We start from the raw sequence: 25,251 nt of genomic DNA, 5'->3' as shown, positions 1-25,251 counted from the left end.
GTAAGGAATGAGACCTTTAGTTAGTTGACAGGAATAAACAAGACTCATTTCGGAGTTTCGCACATTCGCACTCTGTATGAGCTGTGCAGTCTGCAGGCACATGGGGAAGGGTTGCAGAGGATTGGGAAGTGGGCTCAAGCCTGACACAATCTCCTGTGACTAGTGTGACACAGCCCCTGGGTTCCCCTGAGGCAACACAAAGAAACCTGTAAGGCTGGTAAGAAATGCGGCCTCGTCAGAGCTGGGTGACAACATTGTATTTACTGAAGGGCCCCAGTAGCTGGCAAGCACAATACTTCTTATAAGTTAAATTAGGGAAAATGGAGTCAACAGAAGTCTGTGGTATCCAGGGTTCTTCTTCTGTTTGTTGGGATACTTGGGTACAAATTCAGCATAATTAGCATATATTTGACAGCTTCCGTTCCAGACCTTGAGTTGAAAAACAAACTCTGACGGAGGAGGCTATCCCCGTGCCCGCCTACACCTTGCAGTCTGTCAGGCACAGCCTGTCACACAACCAACCATCAACCATCCTCCGAGGCAGACTGTGACTCAGGAGGGTTCCAGTGGAGAGATCTTGAGTGGCCCAGTCGCACACTTGAGTTTCCAAACTGTTCCCTGGGTCCAGTGATGTCATGACAATCTGAGAATAGCTCTCTAGTGGACATGCAGCGAGTTACATTCCTAAGAGCGAATCCAGGGCATCGGAAGCAGCCTCTGGCCTGTACTTCCTCTCACTTTCTGAGATGCTATCTTGCACTGTCGAGTTGCCAGACCAGTGACTCTGAAACCCAGACCTGCAGGTGTCAGTTTTCTAGTTGGACGTTTCCCTGGCATCTGGGCATTTACAGGCCAGGAGGGCACACAGGATCTTTATGGTCTGGCCTCATTTCCCTCCCTGTCTCTGATTTATTCTCTAGAAATGCAAAATTATTTGGTGTTCCTAGCTACCCCCACTCCTAGGCAGTGGACTTCATGCTCTTTCACGCTTCTCTGCCTCAGGCATTTCCTCCTTTTCCTGCCTGGCGTATCCCTCCCCCTGGTTAGATGCCTCTCCTTCTTAAGGACTCATTTGGGACATCAGTTTTTTCTAGGAAGCCTTCCCTGCTCTCTTTTATGCTTTCACTCTGTGCTCCGGCAGTATCCTGAGTATTCTTTCGCTGTTATACCAACCACATTTTATTAAGATTACATGTACAGTAGCTTCTTTCCACCCTCATTTCAAATTCCCCATGATCAGAGACCATTTATAGTTGACCTGCATCTCCAGTGCCAAGAATATCATAGCCCTGTTGTTGTAGATGTTCAATAAATTGTTGAACTGAGAGACAAGAGCGTTGTATGAAGTACAACTTTAGAATAGCCAGGTGACTTAGAAAACAGCTTTGAACATACATTAGTATTAAAACATTGTATAAGTTTTTAGTAAGGTCTTTGGGCTTATATTTGATGAGCTGTGATTTGGAGGACTGTGTGTGTGTGTGTGTGTGTGTGTGTAGTTTTTACAGTAGTCTGGAAGAATAGTTTATAGTCTAGTAGACTATTGTTTTTATCTCTTGCCTTTGCTTCTGTGCTTCTTCTGAATGGAAGAGGGAGCAGGATCTAAGAAGCATTGGTCTACCAGATAATAAATTGCCATGTGAATTGACCCACCCACACACTAGTTTTTCCTAATGGCACAGCTGTACTGTGAAGCTTCATGGACCTTGCTCTATTCATTCTCTGTCCTCTCCTTTCGAGCGTTGAATCAGTATTGGTTATATACTCAATTGTGTCTGCCCTTAGAGCTAGGAGAACAGAAGTGATGGGTTAAAAATAAAACCAATTGGAAATGCACATTTCTGTGTGCTTCTGGTTAGTCAATAGCCCAAAACTTCTCCTTACCACCCTCAGCCTCCAAAAATAAGTGGTTATACAATTTTTGAGCCAAGAAAATTTCGGAGCTCAAATAGAATAATGGCGATGGATGAAGAAAAACTAGTGAGTCTAGTAGCCTTTCTCTTCTTGGTGGGGGTGGGGATGGGATAAACTAGATTAGTTAATTAAGTCAAATGTCTTTCCACAATAATGCAAAGTAGATGATACAGTTTAAGTATCTTGTGTAGAGCTCCAAGGGGCCTGATCCTGTTAAAGAAGTATAGAGCACTTATAAATGGATTTGAGATGTGTATTTCAGTCTGTTCCCTGTGAAACTGATTCCCTTGTTCTGTTCATCTTCATTCTTTTGGTCTATGCCTTGTAATAGGCAAAGTAACAAAAATTAAACGCTTTGAGAGATGAAAAGTCGAGAAGTATTAGAAAATCTCATCTTAATATCTTAGTCAAATATGTTTGTTAATATTTCAAAAATTTGTATCTCTTAGCTTTTTCAAACAGCTCTGAACTTGACAATAGAAAGTGATGCAGAACAGAAGCTATATTTCTTTAGAGGACTGAGGCATTAACTTATGTTTCTAGTGGACTTTAAAGTAGTCGAGGGGCGCCTGGGTGGCTCAGTTGGTTGAGCATCCGGCTTGAGCTCAGGTCAAGATATCGCGGTTCGTGGGCTCAAGCCCTATGTCAGGCTCTGTGCTGACAGCTAGCTCAGAGCCTGGACCCTGTCTTCAGATTCTGTGTCTCCCTCTCTCTCATTACTCTCCTCCTGTTTACACTGTCTCTCTCTCTCAAGAATAAATAAAAACATTAACGAAATTAAAAAAATAAAGTGGTTGAACATGTGGAAATGTCAACAGTGCACCCACTGTATGATTAGTGATAAGTCTGTTTTTCCCATGGGATATTATTACATAGATCCTTTTTCTTAAATTCCTTCCCTAATACCTAAATTTAACAAACATACCTAAATGAAGAAGTTGTTTATTATGTTATTTTATTTTATTTATTGATGTTTATTCCTTTATTGCGGTAGTGTTAGACCATCTTTGGTTCCAGGAGGTATGACATGTAGATAAGGCTCCTGCTCTTACCCTGTTCAGTTCCAGACTTAGATATGCCTCCGGGGTTTGGGATGGAGCTGACATGATCCGGACTGTACAAGCACATACGTATCATTAGGTTGTTATCTTAATATAAAAAGAAATGAGTTCGTAGATGTCTCCCATGGCAGTAGGTGTGCAGGGAACATCTCAAATTGAAAGACATGGCTTTTAAGTAAAGGTCAAGGACCGGATGGAAACTTAGTTTTGTTGTAGTTATTTGGTACATTAAGTGGAATTTGGCTTACGATCGCAAAAGCCTGCCCTTCTTCCATGTGATGGAAAATGTTGCTTAGTAACTTGGTTTTTTCCACAAAGCCACTTTAAATTAGCATTCCAAAGGATTTGGAAGTATGGGTTATACTCATGTGACTTTCTTGAAATAACTAGGCTCTAACCAAAGTAGCATAAGTAATCATCTCTTAATATATGCATGTATATAAGACATAAAACAATATTAAGATGTAGTCAAAGCTAATCTGACAGTTAAACACTTGTGTTTACCATGAAAAATAATCATTTGTTAGCTGGAGGAGTGATTATGTGGATCTTTCATTCTGAAAGCATTTGAGATGCCTAATTTAGAATTTGTGAATATTTTTAATCCAGGTCTATTATCACTGACTGATGGGGACTATCCTTAGGAGTGGCTGATATCCTTAAAAGAAATATGCTATTTGTTCATCTCCTTTACCCCTAATAATCTTTATATTTATAGAGCAAAAGACTTGGAAATCAGCTTAAAATGTAAGGGTGTTGGTCAGATGATAATGTGTGTACAATTGCTCATACTATTGACTTTTTGTATATTTGTTTCTTTTTAGAATTGTGATAATTTACATGTGGATCTATTTGTGACCCAGGCTATGATTCACACATTTGTGTATCAGCTTATTTATATGTATTTAAATTTTTTTTTAACATTTATTTATTTTTGTGAGAGAGAGAGAGTGTGAGTGGGGAAGGGACAGAGAGAGGGAGACACAGAATCGGAAGCAGGCTCCAGGCTCTGAGCTGTCAGCACAGAACCCCACGCAGAACATGAACTCACGAGCAGTGAGATCATGACTTGAGCTGAAGTCAGATGCTTAACTGACTGAGCCATCCAGGAGCCCCTAATCTTTTAAAGTTTGTAGACAAACAGATGCCTACCTATGACCAGCAAAACATTGACAATGCTATTTCCAGTCTTATGTGGACGACTTAATGAGCTGGGGCTGTGTCAGGGGTTGATTGCTTTATTAAATGGCATTTTCAGCCAGAAGAAGTGAACTTGTTTAGTAAAGGAAATGTTTGCACGGCATATTTTACTTGCCTTCATTCTCTTCCCATCTTTGGGTCCCTCCAGCTCCCCTAATGGTGTCTTTTTCCAGGACCTGAATCCCCGAGACTGAGAGTATACAGCTGAGAAGCCAGCTTATACAAAGTTGAGAGCATAAGATAGAGGATATTCAGGGGAATTTTCTAGGCCAGGGGAAGCCACTGGGAGCGCCATAGGACTGGAAGCGTCAGAGCGGGTAAATGGATGAAAGGAGGCAGCAGGCAGGAGTCAGGACACAGGAATAGTGGAGTTTGGTGGAAGTGATGTGAGAAGACGGCACTAAAGGAAAAAATAAGGAAAAGTCCAGGTCACATGAGAAATCCATCTACAGAAACTGAGAGAACTGTGACAGTATCTGGGCAGAGAACTTGGGACGTGAGTTCTTTGGCATTTCAACACATGTTGTGCTCTAGCCAAGAAGCTTCTTAAGACATTCCCTGTCAGGTTAGGAGCCAGGCCCTGGGTATGGGCCCCTAGAGACCACTCGTAAAAGCAGTTCATGGGTGTGTCTGCTGGGAAGGGAAAGGGAGGTGGCCTGGGAGGGTCCTGACACCTAAGGAGGGAGGTTAAGGACATGTGTCGACACAGGCATAATTAGCACTTTGCTGAGCATTGTATATTCCGTGACTCATGGCCTTGGTGTAACACACCCTCTTCCAGGCAGTAAAACTACCCGACCAGGGCCGGGAATGAGGAAGGGCTCTTAATATGTCTGCTCCTTCATAGATGATCGACAAACCTTCTATCTCCTTGTTATCACAGCTCTGTTCTCCTGTTTCTCTGTCCATTAACCAATGTAGAGGAGCTTATACTATACAGAGGGTAAAGATGCTTCAGTTTAAAAGGGGCTAAGTGGTTTGTATTCTGTATAAAAAAATTCAGTTTTCTTTTCTAAGGTTTTTCATAGCAAAAAAAAAAGTAGGTCTGTTTGCAAAGGAATACAGTGGAATATGTAAGTGACAATTAACTTATGAGAAAAATATACTTCATGGCCATGTAAATAGTTCTGCTATATATCACTTACGTATATTTAAATATGTAACATATACTTAACTTACATGCATGCATGTAGTATAAATACATATACACAAGTATAAATTTATTTTCCTTAGGGGGCACCTGGGTGGCTCAGTCGGTTAAGCATCTGACTTCAGCTCAGGTCATGATCTTCTGGTTCGTGAGTTCAAGCGCTGCATTGGGGTCTGTGCTGACAGCTCAGAGCCTGGAGCCTGTTTTGGATTCTATGTCTCGCTCTCTCTTTGTTCCTCCTCCATTCATGCTCTGTCTCTCTCTCTCTCAAAAATAAATAAACATTAAAAAAATTAAATTTATATTGCTTAGGAATTTCTGAGCATTAGGAGATTTTCAATTATTAATTGCTTGTAACTTAGTGTTTTGGTTTTTTCTTTTTTTAAAGTTTAATTTTTGAGACAGAACGAGCAGGGTTGGGGCAGAGAGAGAAGGACAGAGGATCTGAAGCAGGCTCTGTGCTGACAACAGCGAGCCTGATGTGGGGCTCAAACCCACAAACTGAGACCATGACCTTAGCCAAAGTCAGATGCTTAACTGACTGATCCACCTGGGTGCTCCAGTGTTTTGTTTTTTTAAAAAAGACATTAGTGCAAAACTGCTTTGTCTACTTTTATTTTTATTTTATGAAATTAGATGAATTTATAGGGTAGAAGTAGTTAACTTTAAAGTCCCATTTATTTATTTTCAGACTCACTTATGATCATGGGTCTATTTGTCAATATATTTAGTTTTTAACTTAAATTATTTCATATATACATTTGCATGCAATGATATGATTCACGTAGTGATTATTTTTAGTCACTTTATTGTATGGTGATGTAACATTTCACTGGATCAATAATATTTTTACTTTTCATTATTGAAAATATCATTGGCATGAACATTTCTTAACAAATTATTTTTGGATTGTTTCCTTGGGACATTTTCCCCAAAGTGATATTAATAAGTCAAAAGGCAGGGATAATTTTGTAGCTTCTGATACAGATTGCCAAATTGTTTCCCAGAAAGATGGAGCTAATTTGCCCCACCACTAACAGTGTATAAAGCATAGGTTCAATTTTAGACAGTTTGGACAGTCCGAGCACACATGAGAAGTGTAATTACATTTCTCCCCTCAGGCCTACCTGTATAGATAGCTCTCATAAGTAAACTCAATATGTGGACCTTGAAATTATGGAACTGGGAGAAAGTGTGTCGCTGATTTATCCTTCAGAATGCTGAACCTTGAAGTTGGAGCTTTGGGGGCCGGAGAACATACTTGTTGAGGTGGAGGCCCCTTTTGGACAGTTGCGGTACTGTGGTCCCACGCTGGGAGATGTTGTCAAGGCCAGAGCAGAGGGAAGGACAACCAGGTCCCAGCATTTCTGCCCGGGAGGCAGTCTGGCCTCTGAGGAATTCTGGAGGACGTGTTGGAGGTTGGTGGGGGGACTGAGGGGGAATTCTGGACCCTGGCAGGCAGTAAAGGAGAGGAGATGTCCAGTGGGTGCGCTGGGGCTGAGTCATTGAGCCAAATGCCACCTGGGTAGCTACGAACCGAAGGCCCTTCTCATTGAAAACACCAACTCAGGGGTGTTTCAGTGACTTTTTTCCTTTATGACAGCATTATTAATTTTATAATGGAAGTTGATTGAGATTACAGATTCTGTGGAAATCTGTTCATTCTATGAGGATACACTTGCCTGGTCCATAAAGGCTCATTTTGCCTTATTTCTGACAGAGAAAAACTTAGACCTTTCCTAGAGAAATACATTTTTCTCATTTCTCATGCATGCTGACATAGCATTGAACCTTTGCCAGCTTCCCCAGTGACTTGCAAAAATTCTATAACCTAAATATAGAGCATGTAACAGCACGTTATAGAACTGGGCCAGGAGGGTACTGCAGAAGACAGAATCCCCAGAGCATGCAGTTCAGAAAGGCAAAAAGGAACAAAGATAAATTCATCGATAGGGTGTTGGGTTGTCTAAAAATTATCATGTGTATACATTTTAAAGAAGTAAATTGAATGGATATTATAGAAATTCCAAGTCATAAAGTAACATGGGAGTTGAGATACAAAATTCTTTTAATTTCTAGGTCCTAAGCTAGAAATAAATACTGATGGGCAGGGAGAGGTAGGAAGCATTCAGCAGCCAGCAGCGGTAAGGGAGAGAAACACAGGACCATCGCATGACCTAATTGGGGATTTATTTATATTTTACCATCGGTAGATTTTTTTTTCTTTGTGGTGGCAAAACATATATAACAAAGATTGCCATCTTAACCTTTTTAACTTTCTTTTTTTTTTGTTGTTAATTTATTTTTGAGGGAGAGAAAGAGAGACAGAGCACAAGTGGGAGAGGGTTGGAGAGAGAGGGAGACAGAGAACCATACGCTGTCAGCACGGAGCCCGACACAGGACTCAAACTCCTGAACCACAAGATCGTGACCTGAGCCGAAGTCCGACTCTTAACCAACTGAGCCACCCAAGCACCCCTCATCGTAACTTTTTAAAAATATGTAGTTCAATGGCCTTAGCTACCTTCACAATGTTGTGCAACTGTCACCACTATTTCCAAAACCTTTTCTTTATCATTTCAAACAGAAACTTCCTACATTAGGGATTTATTTAGTAATTTAATAGTTTGGTAATCTCAGAACTTTTTATGGCTTTAAAAAATGCAGAGTTCAAACCTTTTTTTTAGTTTCATCATGTGCCATGTGCTTGGGGTAATTGTGCTGGGTATGTGACCCTTGTTTGTCAGCTTCCTTTCATCCTTCCTAACATTGCATGCGTGGTGGGAGAATGTGCCCATCCAAGTAGAGGAGGGAGGGATGTTGTTCAGTCGAGGACGTGCGAGGAGCCATGTTTTCCTGCTGGAACCTCCAAATCTATTTATAGAAAGACATGGGCAGTCTTACTTTTTAATGTATTTTAAAATTAGAAAGCCATATTCTTGACAGTTCAGAAAAAAAGTGAAAGCTTGTCATCACTTTGAACACAAAAATGATTATTTTTCCATATACATTTCTTTTTGATCTTTTTTCACATACATATTTTTGACATAGTTGATAATGATGTATCTAACTATATATAAGTAACTTATTTTTGTTAATATATCACTTAAAATGTTTCATTTTGCTCAATAGTTTTCATAATAGGCTCATAAATGCAAGTAGAATAATTTTTATTTTTATTAAAAATTTTAAAAATGTTTTTTATTTATTTTTGAGAGAGAAAGAGACAGCATGAGCAGGGGAGGATCAGAAAGAGAGGGAGACACAGAATCCGAAGACAAGCTCCAGGCTCTGAGCTAGCTGTCAGCGCAGAGCTTGATGCGGGGCTTGAGCCCATTAACTGTGAGATCATGACCTAAGCTGAAGTTGGATGCTTAACTGACTGAGCCACCCAGGCGCCCCTAGAATAATTGTTTAAACCATACTACTTTCTCTGACGTTAGGTTCCCAAATTTGTAATTATTATAAATGAACATCTTCACATGTCTGCTTTCCATAGTTTAACCACTTCATTTTATTCCTTTGTGACAGAGAGACAAACACAGTGTTCATATTTATCTTGTTGTGGGCCATGGCCCCACCATTTTCCATGAAGATACGGTGCAATCAGGGGTGGTGTGTAGTGTAATTACATTAAACATGAGATGGATGACAAATGTTTGAATTGGTTGCAGGTAGTGAAGATCTTAGAGAAGCACGACCCCTTGAAGAACACCCAGGCAAAATACGGATCTATCCCTCCAGATGAGGCCAGTGCTGTGCAGAATTATGTAGAACACATGCTCTTCTTGCTAATTGAAGAGCAAGCCAAGGATGCTGCGATGGGGCCAATTCTGGAATTTGTGGTCTCTGAGAACATCATGGAGAAACTCTTCCTTTGGAGCTTGCGGAGGGAATTTACTGACGAGACTAAAATCGAGCAGCTAAAGATGTACGAGATGTTGGTCACTCAGTCACACCAGCCTCTGCTGCACCACAAGCCCATCCTGAAGCCCCTGATGATGTTGCTGAGCTCTTGTTCAGGAACTACCACGCCTGCCGTGGAGGGGAAGCTGGTTGTCCTGCTCAATCAGCTTTGTTCCATCCTTGCCAAAGATCCATCTATCCTGGAACTCTTCTTCCACACGAGTGAGGACCAAGGGGCAGCCAATTTCCTCATCTTCTCCCTTCTGATTCCCTTCATTCACCGAGAGGGGACAGTGGGTCAGCAGGCTCGGGACGCGCTGCTCTTCATCATGTCTCTCTCCGCCGAGAACAGCATGGTGGCCAATCACATTGTGGAGAACACCTACTTCTGTCCAGTAAGTCCCTCTTGTTGGCACGCTTTCCACCCACTCCTCTTTTCCTCTCTTGTGCTAATGGTGAATACTTTTTAAAAATTCCTTTCTTTTCAGCAAGTGTACTTGGCACCTTCTATGGAAAGATATTTGGAGGAAATCTTTTGGAGGGAGCAGAGGAATCTAAGTTGAGATGCTATTTGGCTGAGCATTGTCAGCTCTAAATAAGCCAACTGAGGAAACTTTATGTGTTACCGGTTCTTGTTTCATTTCCTTTGGGTTAGGAACTGCTTTGGTTTTTTACTAAGAACATATCCTGAGTTTTTGGTAGAGCATGTACTTCCTGTGTTCTTAGCTTCTCAAGTTGATCTTGCACCGTAGAATCATGGCACGCAGGGAGACCTCTCAGCTGGTTTCACAAATTAATTTGTTTCTCAGCAAGATAATGACCATAATTATAGACACAAAGCACTGATTTTATTTATAAAAATAAAGACGTATTTACAGTTTGAGGTAGCAAGAAATACTTCACTCTGTATAGTTCCATGATCATCGACATGGAGACAAAGAAAGTGTGAGGTCCTTTGCAGACATTGGTGTAGTGTAGATCCAACTGTGGTCACAGTTCCAGAAAATAATGGGACCTGTCTGGGGCTCTTAAGATACTTTAGGGCTCTGATTATTTTTTTGTGTTAGTATTGTCTTTGGAAGGGGCATTTGAATGGTGGATTTAGATCTTCTGATTTGTCAGAGATGTTGAGCAACAGCTAATTTTATTTTCCCAACTCAGTAAATGCTTCCAGTCTATTTCCATTGTCTGTTGTTTTTAAAAATTTTGTATTTCTTTTATTTTTTGAGAGAGGGACAGAGAGCACACACATGTATAAGTGGGGGAGGGGAGAGGGAGAGAATCCTAAGCAGGCTCCACACTCAGTGTGTTTGAGGCACAGGGCTTGATCCTACAACCGTGAGGTCATGACCTGAGCTGAAATCAACAGCTGGATGCTTAACTGACTGAGCCCCCCAGGTGCCCCAAATGTTTGTTCTTCTTACCGTTGCCTCATTATATTTCTTTATAAACTGTACTGTCTAAAATATGCCTGATTCTGTTGGAATAGTAAGACCGTTAATGAGCTTTATTGGAACAGGCCTGGCAAGTTGCCATAAGACGATTAGATTTATTATTAATGAACACTATATGGGTGGTTTTTGTTCGGGGGAGACGGCAGTTAGGAATGTCTGTGGGGTGTCCTTTGTTGTCACAGGGACATGAGGTGGCCGTGGAGGGAGGTCAACTGGCATTTAGTGTTAGAGGCCAAGGATGCTCAATGTCTGGTAGTTTGCGGAACAGTCTTGCACAGTAAAGAACTAACTTGCCCAAAATGCTAGTAGCAACCCTAGTGAATAATGTGCTGTATTTTGCTTTAATCTTATTTTGCAATAATCTTCTTTATGCTACTAAATTCTTGTTTTTACTAATGAACCAGGATCACCTGGTATCTGGTGAATATTTATTTTGGGGCAAACAAATGGACAAAAATTTTGAAAATTAGAACTTCAGTTACCAGATTCAGGGTACCGTGTGTCTCTTCTGGCTTCTGATGAGTAGAATTAGATATTATAGGAAGATTGATAGTCAGATGGGAAGTAAAGAGCTGATTCTCTTCCATCTGTGCCAGCATATTAAATCTCCCTTCCTTACTGTCTTCAACAGTGAGTTTCTTGTAAACTCTTTTTAAAGAATATATACATCATTGGCAAAAATGGAACTTCTTACCTGAATCTAAGCACCTTTGGAATACATTGCTATGTTACTTTCCTATTTCTGCTGGTGGCTTTAAACACAGATCTTGTGGTAGTATTGGCCTATTGTAGGTTAGAAGTCCAGCAGGTCTCACTGGGCTAAAATGGAGATCGAGGCGGGGCTGTGCTCCTTTCTGGAGGCTCTCGTGGTGCGTGTGCTTCCCCGCCTTCTCCAGTTTCCAGAAGCCTCCCACATTCCTTGGCCCATGGTCCCTGCTTCCACTTGTGCGGTCAGCAGTATTGCAGCTCTCTGAACACCCGTTTTGTAGTCACGCCTCCCTCGGACTCTGCTCTTTTCCCTCCTCCTTCCACTGTGAAGGAGCCTTGCGATTACTTTGGGTTTACCTGGATTTTCCAGGAAGATCTTATTTAGCCATCAGCTGATGAGCATCCTTAATTCCCCTTTGCCACATAACCTCATACATTCACCGGTTCAGACATTAGCAGCAGACAGTGTGGGCGTGTGTGGGGGTGGGCATTCGTCTGCCTATCACATTTGCTCTATACAGTTCAGAGAGCTCTTAAATTTGATAATAGCGCAGTGTAATCAGAATTCTTTTAGGAGTTTAAACTGACTGTAAGACGGGTGAGTTTGCTCAAGATGGGGAGATGCTGAGGAGGCTGGGAGGTACATTAGGGTCTAGAAAGGAGTGATAGGGATGAGAATGGCAATGAGGGCTGGATGTGAGCACTGCTGTGGGGGCAAAAGCTTACTAAAAATAGTTCTGTGAGGGAGCTGTACAGAGGTTTGGGTTTGGGCTTATTTGAATTGTTTTTGGATAGTTCTGTTAAAAAAGGAGCACAGCCATTGAAACAAATTGTCAAAGCATTCGGGTGGTTCTCCCGTTCAGTATGCAAAAGGCAATTTAAGAAAAGAAATCATCTGCAAAGCAACAGAATTCTAAGGTATCTTGAATAAACCTAACAAATTTGTGAATAGGCTTTATAGAGAAAATTGTAAAACTTTATTAATGAGTATAAAAAAAGACCTAAGTAAACAGAAAACTATTTATTTTGTAGATACCATGTAGATGACCCTGCAAATCAGTCCATAAAGTTAATGCTACTTATGCTTTACAACCTTTTATTATAAAAAGGGTAAATACAGAAAACTTGGAAGAATACTGAAATGATCACCATATACACACCACTTACATACAAAACTGCTTATATTTGTGTTTATCATCTATGTTTTTTGTTTCTGCTGTACCATTTGAAATGAAGATATAGACATTTGGAATTAAGTTACAGACATAAAATACTTTAGTTTGACTCTCCTACAAATAAGGTATATATAACCACAATACCATTATTATACCTAAGAAAATTATACAATAATTCCGTACTATCCAATTTCTCAGTTACACCTCGAATGATTTTTATAGTTTTTTTTTTTCAAACTGGAGTCTGATACAAGGTATATTTCTGACTGTAATACGTCTTTAAGTCACTGTTAATCTGTCACAGCCTGCCACTTTTTTCCTCCATGACAGTGACTTTTTAAGAGAAGCCATTGTCTTGTTGAACGTCCTACGTACTCTGGGTTTGTTTCTTATGTAGTTCACCTTGTTCCTATCACCTGTATGTCCCACAAATTGGAAGTGAGGTCTAAGTGCTTGATTAAATTCAGGGTAAGTTTGTAAGAATACTTTACAGGTGATGTGATGTACTTCTTACTGTATTACGTCAAGAGGCATGTGTTAGGTTGTCTCACTTTTGTGATGCTACACTGATTACTTGGTTGGTTAAAGTGGTGATCACTTTTTCTCTCCAGGTACAAGTACTATTTCCCCTTTGCGGCTGTAAGGTGTAATTTGTGAAGTGTTAATGTGACTTAAAATCCCAATAGGGTTCTTCATGGAACATGACACATCAATGTTAAAAGTCATATACATGTGTGTAAAAGACCAGGAAAAACAGATAATTATGAATAATGGTAACAGTAATGTTTTTGTTGAGAACTTACTGTATGGCCAGCCTTAGTGCTTTATGTATATTAAATCATCTAGTCCTCTCAACTCTAGGGTCTAGTATTGGACCCTTTTTATAGATGAAGAAATTGAACAGTGACAGTAAGTACATTTATAAACTTACTCATGGCTAGTAAGAGATGAAGGCAGGATCGGAACTGAGGCATCCTGACTCAAGGACCCAGGTGCTTAACTTTGTTTATTATATCAAGACTTCTTGTAATGCATGAACTATAAAGAAATGATTGGAGTTAAGAACAAAAAAAAACAGATTGGGAGAAGATATTTGCAAATACACATAACTACAAATGTGATTGGAACTCAAAATATACAAAAATATTTATAATGCTACAAATTAATAAGACAACAGTGAAACATCCCATTAGAAAAATGGGCAAAGGAGGGGAGCCTGCACGGCTCAGTTGGTTAAGCATCCAACTCTTGATCCCAGCTCAGGTCTTGATCTCAGGGTTGTGAGTTCAAGCCTCCCATTGGGCTCCACACTGGGTGTGGAGCCTACTTAAGTGGGCAAAGGATATGAATGGACAGTTCCCAGAAGATACTCAAAGCCAATAAACATATGAAAATATTCTCATCTTCAGTAGCATCAGGGAAAATGCAGATTGAACCTACAGTGAGACACCAGATAATGCTCTGATGGTGGCTAACTGTTGGACATCTGTTAACACCAAATGTTGTCAAGGGTGAGAACAAACAACTCCTGAGAATATGAATTGGTATAATAACACAGGAAAGTGCACAAAAAGATATTCAATAGAATAATGATTTGAGGAAGAGCAAAATAGAAATACATTAAGGGGAAGATAAATGAACTGGTTATTCTTTATCAGTGGAATAACTACTACTCAGGATTCAAAATGGACAAATCACATGTATGATTACCATGTAACTATATCCACGTGTGTGGACACTGGTACTCTAAAAACATGTTGAGTTAGAAAAAGTAGAAAAAAGTTTCATATAGTATGTTAGTGTTTACATAAAATTTACATAAAGTTTTAATTCACAAAACTTTAGCATAGACTGTTTTTTGGACACATCTATATGCAGCAAAAAAGTATGAGACCAAGCACAGGAATAATATGTACTAAGTTCAAAATGGTGGTTATTTCTGTGGACGAAGGAAGGGAAAGAGATGTAATAGGACTGGAGTAGGGTTCAGCTCTATTGTAATGTGGTTTTTTGTTTTTTGTTTGTTTGAAAAAATAAAGAGCACTCTGAAGAAATTATGGCAAAATATTAAAATCTGTTAAATCTTGGAGGTGTTTTTATGTTTTATATGTGTGTAATATTTCATACTTCAGAATGTAAACATACCAGGAGAATGGAGAATGTTCTTAATGTTTAGCCACCCACTTATTATGTGCTATAAGCAGAATTCACTGAGTAATTGTTGCTTTTATAAAAACATGTTTTAAAACCCTGTACAGCTCATTAAAATCGGAGGGACAGCAGCAGCTCCAGCTGACCTGATTTGCTAGAGCGGAACACAGAGGTTCGTTGTGCTAAGTTGCCCCTCAGGATAGATCCCATAATCTCATTTGTACCCAGTTTTCTATAATTACATCTGACAATGTAATTAAAAAAAAAAGAACTCTTTATGTTGATGATAAAAGCATACTCTGTTACTCATCCAGCTAAGGACCACAATCGACAAAAAGGTTTCTCTAATTAGTATGATTGTCAGAGTGTGTTAACATCAGGCTTTGGGAAGAGTAATGACTCTTTCAGGAAACCGGGCCACGTTTTGGAAACTTTTGTGTCGTAGTTGATAGGAAGTGGTCGTTCCGCTGCCTCCACTGTCAAGACGTGCTCTCCCAAGAAAAGGAGAATGAGAACACTCTAGGGAACAATTTAGTCCCGACAAATGATGGGCAACTGTATATGGCCCTATCACTTTTGATTTTTTTTAACAAAGTATTGATGGTTATGCCCTCGTCCATGTTATATATTGGCAAAAGTAGAAAGCTGCATGTATGTAAATCAGGAAATTCAAATTGAAGTTAGCAACCTGTAGGTACACAGCCGCTGATAGAAAGTTATTTATCTCCTATCCAAAATTTATGAGCGTTTTTATTTTGGCAAGTTGTATCAAATGGTCCCCACCAGCTGTTTTGCTGTTAGCTTCAGACTAAAGCCATCTGCTAGAAATCTTTTTCTTTTGCTAAAATTAACCAGGTACCATTAGGTGTTTAAAGTTAACGATGGACCTTCCTTGACTTGTTCAGCCCTCTGTGCATGCCCTCTTTCCTCACCTCCACTGGAAACACTGCTGTGTGGAAGCCGTGATGCCCATCCCTGTACATGCATATTATCTTTTTTTTTTTTTATGTTTTATTTATTTTTGAGAGAGAGACACACACACAAATCGTGAGTGAGAGAAGGGTAGAGAGAGCGGGAGACACAGAATCTGAAGCAGGCTCCAGGCTCAGTGCTGTCAGCACAGAGCCCGACGTGGGGCTTGAACCCACAAACAGTGAGATTATGTCCTGAGCTGAAGTCAGACACTTAACCAATTGAGCCACTCAGGCATGCATATTGTCTTTAATTCTTTGAACAGTTCACTGAAGAACTGAACCTTAGAAACCTCTGTAAATGGCAAAGTTGGGTTCGAAACCATGTTAGTCTGATACTAAAATCCACGGTTGCAACAAGTCCGTACTATTCTTCTGTCAGGGAAGTGGTTTGCTTTTTATTTTACTTTATTTTTAAAGATTTTGAGAGAAAGAGAGAGAGTGTGTGCGAGAAAGCCCTGACATGGGGCTCGGACTCACAAACTGTGAGATGATGACCTGAGCTGAAATCAAGAGCCCAACGCTTAACCAACTCAGCTATTCAGCTGCCCTGTGGTTTGCCTTTTAAACTGTTGTTATCCTTATGATTTTATATGGTGATTAGCTTTCTTTTGAGGAGACTCTTGAGAGAAGATAAATTAGAAATACTGAGTTAACACTTAATGGGCTGGGAATATATACTATATTTTACAATTGCTTTTTTTGTGATCAGGATCAATAAAAGGCTTAAATAATAAATGGACATTTTATGTTTAACTAGCTGTTGAATGTCTATATGTTTAAAAATTTTTACTCTAAAAATGAAATTTAAAAGTAAATAGATTATGTCTTTAAACTGCTGGGAAAATGATCTGCAAAACCTGTTGTGGCCTCTCCTTTTCCCTTGTCCTCTTCCCACAGCACCCCGTGTCCCTCTGTGGAGCAGTCATGTTTCTTGCATTTATTATTAGTTTGTTGGCTGCCTTCTCCTGCTCACCCGGTCTGACTTGTTCATTCTAATCCACACTGGAGGTGTGGACGCTCTGTCTGGTCAGGTATGTTGAGTATCAGATGCTAGAAGCACTCACCATGAGGAACACACCCAGCTCCGCAGCAGAGGGCAGGCCTGGGGATTGGGAATCCGAGGTCCAGCTGACGCCCCAGGAGAGAGAGGGCGTTGGAGGGCGGGCGGGCGTCCAGGAGAGAAGCCCACAGCGGAGGAAGAAGGGCGGTAAGAAAAATAGGCGAGCCATTTCAATATGGGAGACATCAAAAGAATATATATACTTCTCTGTTTTGTTGATAGTGACCTTTATTCAGGCATTCATTCATTCACTCAAAACAAACTGAACACCTTCAGGCCAGATAATATGTTTAAAGTATAGGAAATAGTAAACGGGATTGTGCACTTACCTCTTTTTCAAAATCAGGGCATTTGTGGTCCCAAAGAAGAATGTCCTCTATTTAAAGTATTTAACTCCTTGTCAACACACCCAAACAAATCATTTTAATTCCCATTTTGAATGTGACCCGAGTGAGTTGCCTGTTATAAATTTGGAACCTCTGGCAAGGGAGAACAGAGACCGAGAATTCTCCTTGAAGGGAAATCTAATCTTGATGTCACATTTTAAAAATCAATTACATTTGCTAACTCGTGCTAAATTAACCACAGTACAAAGGCTTTAATTCTGCATACTCCTGATTCCTTAACCACTTTGAGGCTTTGAAGATGAATTCATAAAGACAGGCTTAATTTGTCTGACTAAAAAGCTGGGAATAGCTATTCAGTATATCAATATAATTACAGCAACATTAATTTTCAAATTACATACATCACTGACAGTAATTAAAAATAACACATACCTAATATTTTACTTAAAAATTTTTTTAAGTTTAATTTTTTATTTTGAGAGAGACCGTGGGGGAGGGGCAGAGAGATACAGAGAGAGGAAGGGAGGGAGGGGAAGAGAGAGTGGGGGGGGAGAATGAGAATCCCAAGCAGGCTCCTTACTGTTAGCACACAGCCTGACATGGGGCTTGAAGTCACAAACTGCGAGTTCTGAACCTGAGCTAAAACCAAGAGTCAGATGCTAACCGACTGAGCCACCCAGGTGCCCTCATATTCACTTTTTAAAAAGAGTATTCTGAAAAGGGCATGGCTCAGATGTGAGCAGAAGCCTGCCTGTCCGGAAGGACAGTGCCGTGTGACAGCTGGACGGGGAGCCCTGCCGTGTTCTTGCCTACAGAACGTGAAGCCAGAGGATATGCCTCTGCCATCTTTTTCAGAGTGGCAGAGAAACATGGAATAAAATATTCTGCAGAATAACGAGTATTATGTAGTCTTAAGAACAAGACTCCAAACCTTTACTGCTAAATATATATGTCTCCCTTTCTAAGACTTTGCTCAGAGTTCAGATTCATTCACCCAACCTACAGATCTTTCTAGATCACCGACTGTGGGCCAGGCACTATGGAAGGCTGGTGCTGGGGAAAGAGCAGTGAGCAAGTCAGACCAGGTGAACTGGAGAAAATAAACCAGTCATCTAATAAAGACGACCAGAAAGATGACTGCTCCACAGAGGGATGCAAGAGTGCTGTGGGAACAGGACAACGGAAAAGGAGAGGCAACGATGATTTGGCAGATAATTTTTCCAAGTTGGGCATACCCGTTCCCATACTTCCCTCTGCTTTCTGTTTCTGATCCAGGCACTGGATTATTGAGTCTTATCTCATCTGTCTAAACCTGCCTTCCCTCCTCTCTCTGGTCTTGTTGGCTTGAGGTACCATCTGCAAATGGATAATTCCAGATCTCCACGTCTAGTCCTGATCCTACTCCTCAGCATCAGACGCACACATCTGTCTGGGTGTCCCTCAAGCTCTTTTCCCTGGCCTCCAAAACCCTGCATGATCTGACCCTGCCTGGGTCTTTCTCCCTTTACCTTTTACATTCCAGTAATGCTGCATTTTTAGCTCCTAAACGATGCCATCTTTTCTTACCCCTTAGAGCTTTTGTACATCCTCTGCTTGGAATAGTCTCCCTTTGAAGGCTCTCTTTTGGGCCAACTCCTATTTAATTCTTCAGCAGCTTGGACATCAGTTCTGTTGAGAATATTTTCTGTTCCCAGCCCCCAAGTCTACAGTAAGAGCCTTTCGTACATCCACAGCTCTATATTTTTTCTCTTACGTATTTTGAGTATTTATTACACTATTGTAATTGGCCTGTTCATCTCTTATTAGACTGTCAGATCAATGAATACTTCGCTCTTTTCTGGGGCTAATTCAGGATTGAGTGTTTCCTTGAGTGTTCAATCTGATTTGAATTCCTCATAAATTTAGCATTTACCCTGGAGCAGTGCCTTTTATAGATTACCTTGTTGCATCTGTTCTGGGCCATTTCTGCCCTTTATTTGCATGGCTGCCAGATCGGGATCTCTCAGGTGCTGTTTGGCTAGCGTCACTTCCCATTTGGGAGGCCTCTAGTACTGTGAAATTAGTTGTTTTCCTTGGTCTTACATTCTACAAGATAAAATCGCCAGGCACTCACAGTAAATGTGTTTCTTTCCTACACTTCTTTCTTTATTAAAGGCATCACCAGGGTGCTGGGTAGCTCAGTTGGTTAAGCATCTGACTCTTGATTTCAGCTCAGGTCATGATCTCACTCTGAGAGAATGAGCCTTGCCTTGGACTCCCTGATGGGCATGGAGCCTGCTTAAGACTCTCTCTCTCTCTCTCTCTCTCTCTCTCTCTCTCTCTCTCTGTCCCTCCCCTGCTCTCATTCTCTCTGTCTTTAACTCAGTCAGTTAAGCATCCAGGTTCAGCTCAGGTCATGATCTCACAGTTTGTGGGTTCGAGCCCCGCATCGGGCTCTGTGCTGACAGCTCAGAGCCTGGAGCTTGTCTTCGGATTCTGTATCTCCCTCTCTCTCTGCCCCTCCCCTGCTCGCACTGTCTCTCAAAAATAAATAAAAAACATTAAAAAAATTTTTTAAATAAAAAAAGGAGGGGATCACTATTTTCTTAAAAACCAAGCTGGACAATCTGACAGATTTGAGTTCTCATGCACCCTTACTGCCTAAGCCCAAATGCTGACCGTCTCATGTTAGCACTGAGGATGTAAACCTCGTGACCTTTGGTTTACTACTGGACTGGCAGAGGCCTACGGAGAGCACTCTGACAGCCAACTCACACAGGATACTCTACTTCCTCCTCTCTTCTCTTATTGCTGATGCTTCAGCTTAGACCCACCTTAGCTCTGCTTGAATGATCATCATCACATCTAACTGGCCCATGACCCCCCACTTCTTGCTGTAATTTGTGGAGATCAGCTTAAGGTGCTTTCTAAACTGTAAACGTGTGTATTGGTCATGACCTTTAATACGTCTGCAGGAATCTTTCTCATAAAGCTACTCATCGTTCTTAACCTGTGTGATCTTCCGTCCCGGACTGCCTTAGCCCTTCTCTGGATTTGAACTCTGCGTGTTACACTGTAACGCGTTATATATGGGTCTGCTTCTCTCCTGCACACCTTGGGGGCAGACTCATGTCTTCATCTCCGCATGTGTCTCCCTCACTCCCTGTGCCCCCAGCTCAGCGTTTGCCAGGCACGTAAGAGGTAAGCAGCCTGTATTAACTATGTGCGTGTCCGCCAAACCCCCCTGGTGCTGCTGTGTCCTCGGTCGGAGTTGAGCCCTTCACCTGTTGAGTTCTTCCTCGCTAGCTGATATCTTTGAATATTTGAATACCTTGCTGCTTGGAGCGCGGTCTTTGGGCCAGTTGCATTGGCATCACCTGGCAGCTGTGAGCTGTGGGCTAAGAATTTTGGAAAAGAGCTTATTTTTATGTCTGAACACAGGTACTTGCAACTGGGCTCAGTGGTCTCTACTCTTCCCTGCCCACAAAGCTTGAAGAGAAAGGTGAGGAATGGCACTGCCTTCTGAGAGACGACTGGCTGCTTCTCCCTGCTCTGGTTCAGTTCATGAACTCCCTGGAGTTCTGCAATGCCGTCATACAGGTGGGTGCCGGGCGCAAACGAAGAGCCCTTTGACGGTGCGTTCAGGATAGGAGCACTGCGAAAGGTCAGCTCATCAGCGTTCCTTTTTAAAATTGTGATGTTTATGGAATACAGGCACTTTATCTTAAGCATACTGAATGTCCTTGAATGAACAAAAATGTAAGTTTATAGGTTTGGGGAAAGCTTTAATTGAGAAAAAAATGAGTAGATTTCCTTTATCTTCCTTAAAAAGTGTTAATTCAGTTTTGATTATCCACTTAACCATCAAAAATAAGTTCAGTGCTTCACTCATTAAATAGATATTTTTAGGCTTCTAAGTACACCAAATTATACCCAAGGTCTTCTTGGGAGTATACAAAGGAAAACACTTTATTTTGCTTAATGGTGCATGCTACATAAAGAATATTGTTATCCCTATTGAATTCAGAAGAAGTTAAGCATCTTCTTAGCAACACAAATTAAATCTGTGCTTTGAAATTAGTCTGCTTCAGGGAAAAAACAACCACTGAACTCTAGTATACGTGGCTTCTTGATTAGATTTTTACCTTCAGATTTCTTGTTACTGTTTTCAGTAAAATTCAGATTTTATATATATTTAAGAATATAGTGGTTTTTCATAAAAATGTTTCATTTCTATACAATACAAATATTACCTTCATATTGGAATTATTAAGAAATCAAATTTTCCTTATGTTGATTATAAGGTGAAAAATGTTAGTTATAATCTGTATATCTATCAAATAAAGAAATAGCTTCTGGAAGAAAATGAAAGTAAATTACTTTAGTTCCTATCTCATTTTTATTGCTAAGTCAAAGGAAGTTTTATTTATATATAAGATAAATGGATTATATCTTCAGGGTTTTTTTTTCCTCTTTAATATTACAGTCTATCAACATTTCTTGCAGAAGTGTGTGGAAATAAAAAAGATGAAACTATTAGTTCCTTCCCAAATGTACACACAGAGAGAGATTATCAGTAATTTAAAGATCTAGCTTTACTTCCCTAGAAATTGCTTTTCACTTTATTGTTTGATTTTATTATATTACGAAAGAAAAGTAAAGCTAACAGGCCTGGTTAAAGGCAGAGAAATGATATATTTCATACCATATTTTGAAATCAAGGCCATATACTTTTAAGATTTTTTTTTTTTGTTTGGGGGTATTACTAAAAAGATTACTCATACAAAATATTAGTAAAGTGTTATCCCTGCTGAATATATTTTAAAAATCAAACCTAGGAAGAGTTGCACCTCTGGTAATGTTCTCAGCTTTTGAGCAGAATCTTATTTTTTATGAAAAGATTTTCTAAATGCCTTCCTCCTCAATATAAATGATTGTCAGAAAATGTATCTTTAATATGAATTCTTTCTGTTAGCAAAATAAATGTATTAAATTGTTCACTTTAGTAGTTACAGTCTTTTTCTAATTAGTCACAAGGTAGAATGGGACATAGATGAAGTTATGGGGCGAAAATATGCTTTACAGTTTGTTACTTTTAATTTATGTGTCCTTATACATAATCTATCTGTTATCTTTTTTAAGGAGAAACTTGAAATTCCCAAATTTTTTAAAACTTTATTTATTTATTTTGAGACAGTGTGAACAGGGGAGGGACAGAGAGAGAGGGAGAAAGAATCCCGAGCAGGCCCTGTGCTGTCAGTGCAGAGCCCACCACGGGACTCGAGCCCATGAACCTTGAGATCATGATCTGAGCTGAACTTGAGAGTCGGACACTTAACTGACTGAGCCATCCAGGCACCCCTAAAATTACCAGTTTTTAAACTGGAAAGTCCAAGCTATTTATCCTGGAATAAACCATCTGAAAAAAATTACATACTGGTTTGAAATCTGAATTATTCTTTAACCATGGAATAAATGGCCAAAATTGAATTTCCTTTTTTAATGTAGGATGTTAACAGAAATGTGTGATTTTAAGAAGACCTAAAGATTAAACTCTTTGTCTTTTTTTTTGTTTAAAAATTTTTAATGTTTATTTGTTTTGGAGAGACAGAGAGAGACAGAGCGCAAGCAGAGGAGGGACAGACAGAGAGGGAGATACAGAATCCAAAGCAGTCTCCAGGCGTTGAGCTGTCAGCACAGAGCCTGATGCGGGGCTCAAACCCATGAACTGAGAGATCATGACCTGAGCCGAAGTTGGACACTCAACCAACTGAACCACCCAGGCCCCCCAGTCTTTGTCTTTTTCATGACTACCGGTTTCTTTCTTAGGTGGCTCACCCTTTGATTCGCAGTCAACTTGTTAATTATATTTACAATGGATTCTTGGTACCTGTCTTGGCTCCTGCACTCCATAAGGTCAGTGATTGGCTAATGTAATCTTATCTGATCCTGGTACAACTTTTGGAAACTGAGGAAGGTGAACGGTGTAATTGACTTGATGGTGACTTTAGCTTCATTTTTCTTCTCATTTCCATTCATATTCCTCAGCAATATCAAAGATAGGTCTTAACAATGGCAACAGCCTAAGTCTGATGGAATCCACTGGTGTCATGGAACCTAGCACTGTGAATGTTAAATAAGATAGTCTACATGAGGATTGGCAAATGACTCTGACTCTTGTGTTTCCTTCAGTTCATGGGGAGTAGCTACTTGGAACTCTGTTAAGCTGTCCTCTGAGGCCAGGTCTGTCCTAGAGAGTGAAGGGCTTACTGTGGTGGGGAAAGGGGCAGTGGTAGCACAAGTGTCGTGGCTTCGTCATCTCCTTAATAGAGCGTAGTTTTTTTATTATAACAATTGTGTGACAGCAGGATGTAAAGTGAAGCAAGTTAAGGTCCCAGCAAAGGTTGGCTGCCTCATTTAGCACCACTCTGAATTCCTTATGATGCACTCATTTTGTATAATAAATCAACTGATATCTTTTCCATTGTGAGCTGTCAGGAGACACCCATGCACCTAGAATTATAATTACAAGGAGTTTTCTTCACTGAGTAAAGAGACACATAGAATGTTTAGTTCAGAGAGTCTCTGTGGAGTTACTAGAGTTGCCAGTGCACGTAGGGAGATAAGCAAGAAACGACTTACCACAGTGTTGTTTCGATGGGATGTCCAGCTCTCTACATCTAGAAGTACCGTTTCCATGGGCTTTCATTTTATAGAATTGAAGAGTACTTTATAATGGCAACCTTGAAGCCATGGTAATGGGGTTTCTAGTTTCAAGCAACAGGTCTTGATAGAAGATCTTTTACCATTTAGTGCTGCAGTATTTTGCAAAAGAGTGTTTTTGATCTGATCAGGACTTTTTTGTTATTTCTAGGGTCAAGAGATAATCTTGGATGTGGTTTAAATATCAAAATATTGATATTCCCCGCTTGTTTTAGTGGTTTATGAGCACAAAGGGACCAAGTGTTCACAATGAAATCTGTCTTGGAGAATGCAGGATATTTCTTTGGAAAATAGAAAGCTCATGTTTGTATCCAGGCTGTCCTTGTGTTAGTATCTTGCAGTGCTGGAGGTGGGGGGGTGGGTAGGTGCCTTACACTGAAGGTCTCTAAGCCTCTGCATGGAGGAGTTTTCCTCTATGAAGGAATACAACCGTGCTTCTGAGATTCTTCGGCGGTAATTATCCGTATACTCTCTCACACATTTAGACTTTCTTCCTCATTTATTCCCATGCTTTTCCTCATTGACCAGTTGATATAAAATAATTTCTCAAGTCATTATTACAATAGTGATAATTATAATTATTATTTGTTCAGGATATTTTACATTATTATAATTACTATACCTTAATGTTACAAATATTAATGCTAACTCTTTATCCATAATTGAGAATGAGATCCATCTCAGAGACTGTTACAAGGACCTGACTGGTCACTCTGTACTACTCCTTCATAGCACTTACCACAAGTGGAATCAAATCATTAAATGTGCAATAGCTTGTTTAATGGCTATCTCCACAGTGGTTTGCCCGCTTCTTGTGGGTAAGGTTCACACTGGCTTTGTTCACTGGGGTATCTCCCATGCCAAGGACAGAGCCTTGGACTCGGGAGGTTGAATAAACAGCGCCCAGATGGAATGATGTTTGTCAAAGTGCCATGCAGGGAGAATACTAATAGCACTTGACGTATATTAATTAAAATAGTTTTCTCTTATGCCTGTAATGAAAATAGGAGGTTTTTAAAAATCATGAAGTCAGGAATACATCATTATTGTGGAAAAAAATACCATCACTATCAAATAAATAAAATGCAAAGTGAATGTTACTACATTAGATTTGAATTTCCAACCCCTAATTATAATTCCCTAACTTTTATCCATTGCAGACAGTTTTTCTCAGTTACTTAGAGACCAGGGAGAATATTTCCTCCCTAATTTATTTTTCTCCTTGCTCCCCAATCTTTTCTTGTTTGTTTGTGTTTTTTTATCATTTAGAATGAAAAGGTTTAGGAAGGAAGCAAGGCAAAGAGCGAGGGTGAACAGCCTCTCCTCTGGCTCTTGAATGCCTCAGTGGTTAATGAAGTAAGGTGTCTCTCTTGAGTGGCAGGACAGGGGCCCCCCCCAGCCCCGCCCCCAGGCAGATAAGGAAGTCCAGAATTGGGCGCCCAGAGGAGC

The 25,251-nt window shown here is 40.3% G+C and overlaps 1 protein-coding gene across 1 annotated transcript in view; it reads left to right on the top strand.

Moving 5' to 3' along the window:
- FAM160A1 (family with sequence similarity 160 member A1) overlaps positions 1–25,251 on the top strand; it is a 265,800-nt gene that overhangs the window by 180,078 nt on the left and 60,471 nt on the right. The window contains exons 6-8 of the mRNA XM_029940163.1: positions 9,000–9,626; positions 20,521–20,679; positions 22,909–22,995. Coding sequence (XP_029796023.1) covers positions 9,000–9,626; positions 20,521–20,679; positions 22,909–22,995 — 873 coding nt within the window. The remainder of the gene's footprint in view (positions 1–8,999; positions 9,627–20,520; positions 20,680–22,908; positions 22,996–25,251) is intronic.

The sequence above is a fragment of the Suricata suricatta genome, chromosome 1 (genome assembly GCF_006229205.1).
Source record: "Suricata suricatta isolate VVHF042 chromosome 1, meerkat_22Aug2017_6uvM2_HiC, whole genome shotgun sequence".
Lineage (NCBI taxonomy): Eukaryota > Metazoa > Chordata > Mammalia > Carnivora > Herpestidae > Suricata > Suricata suricatta.
This window is presented reverse-complemented; position numbering and strand designations above follow the sequence as displayed.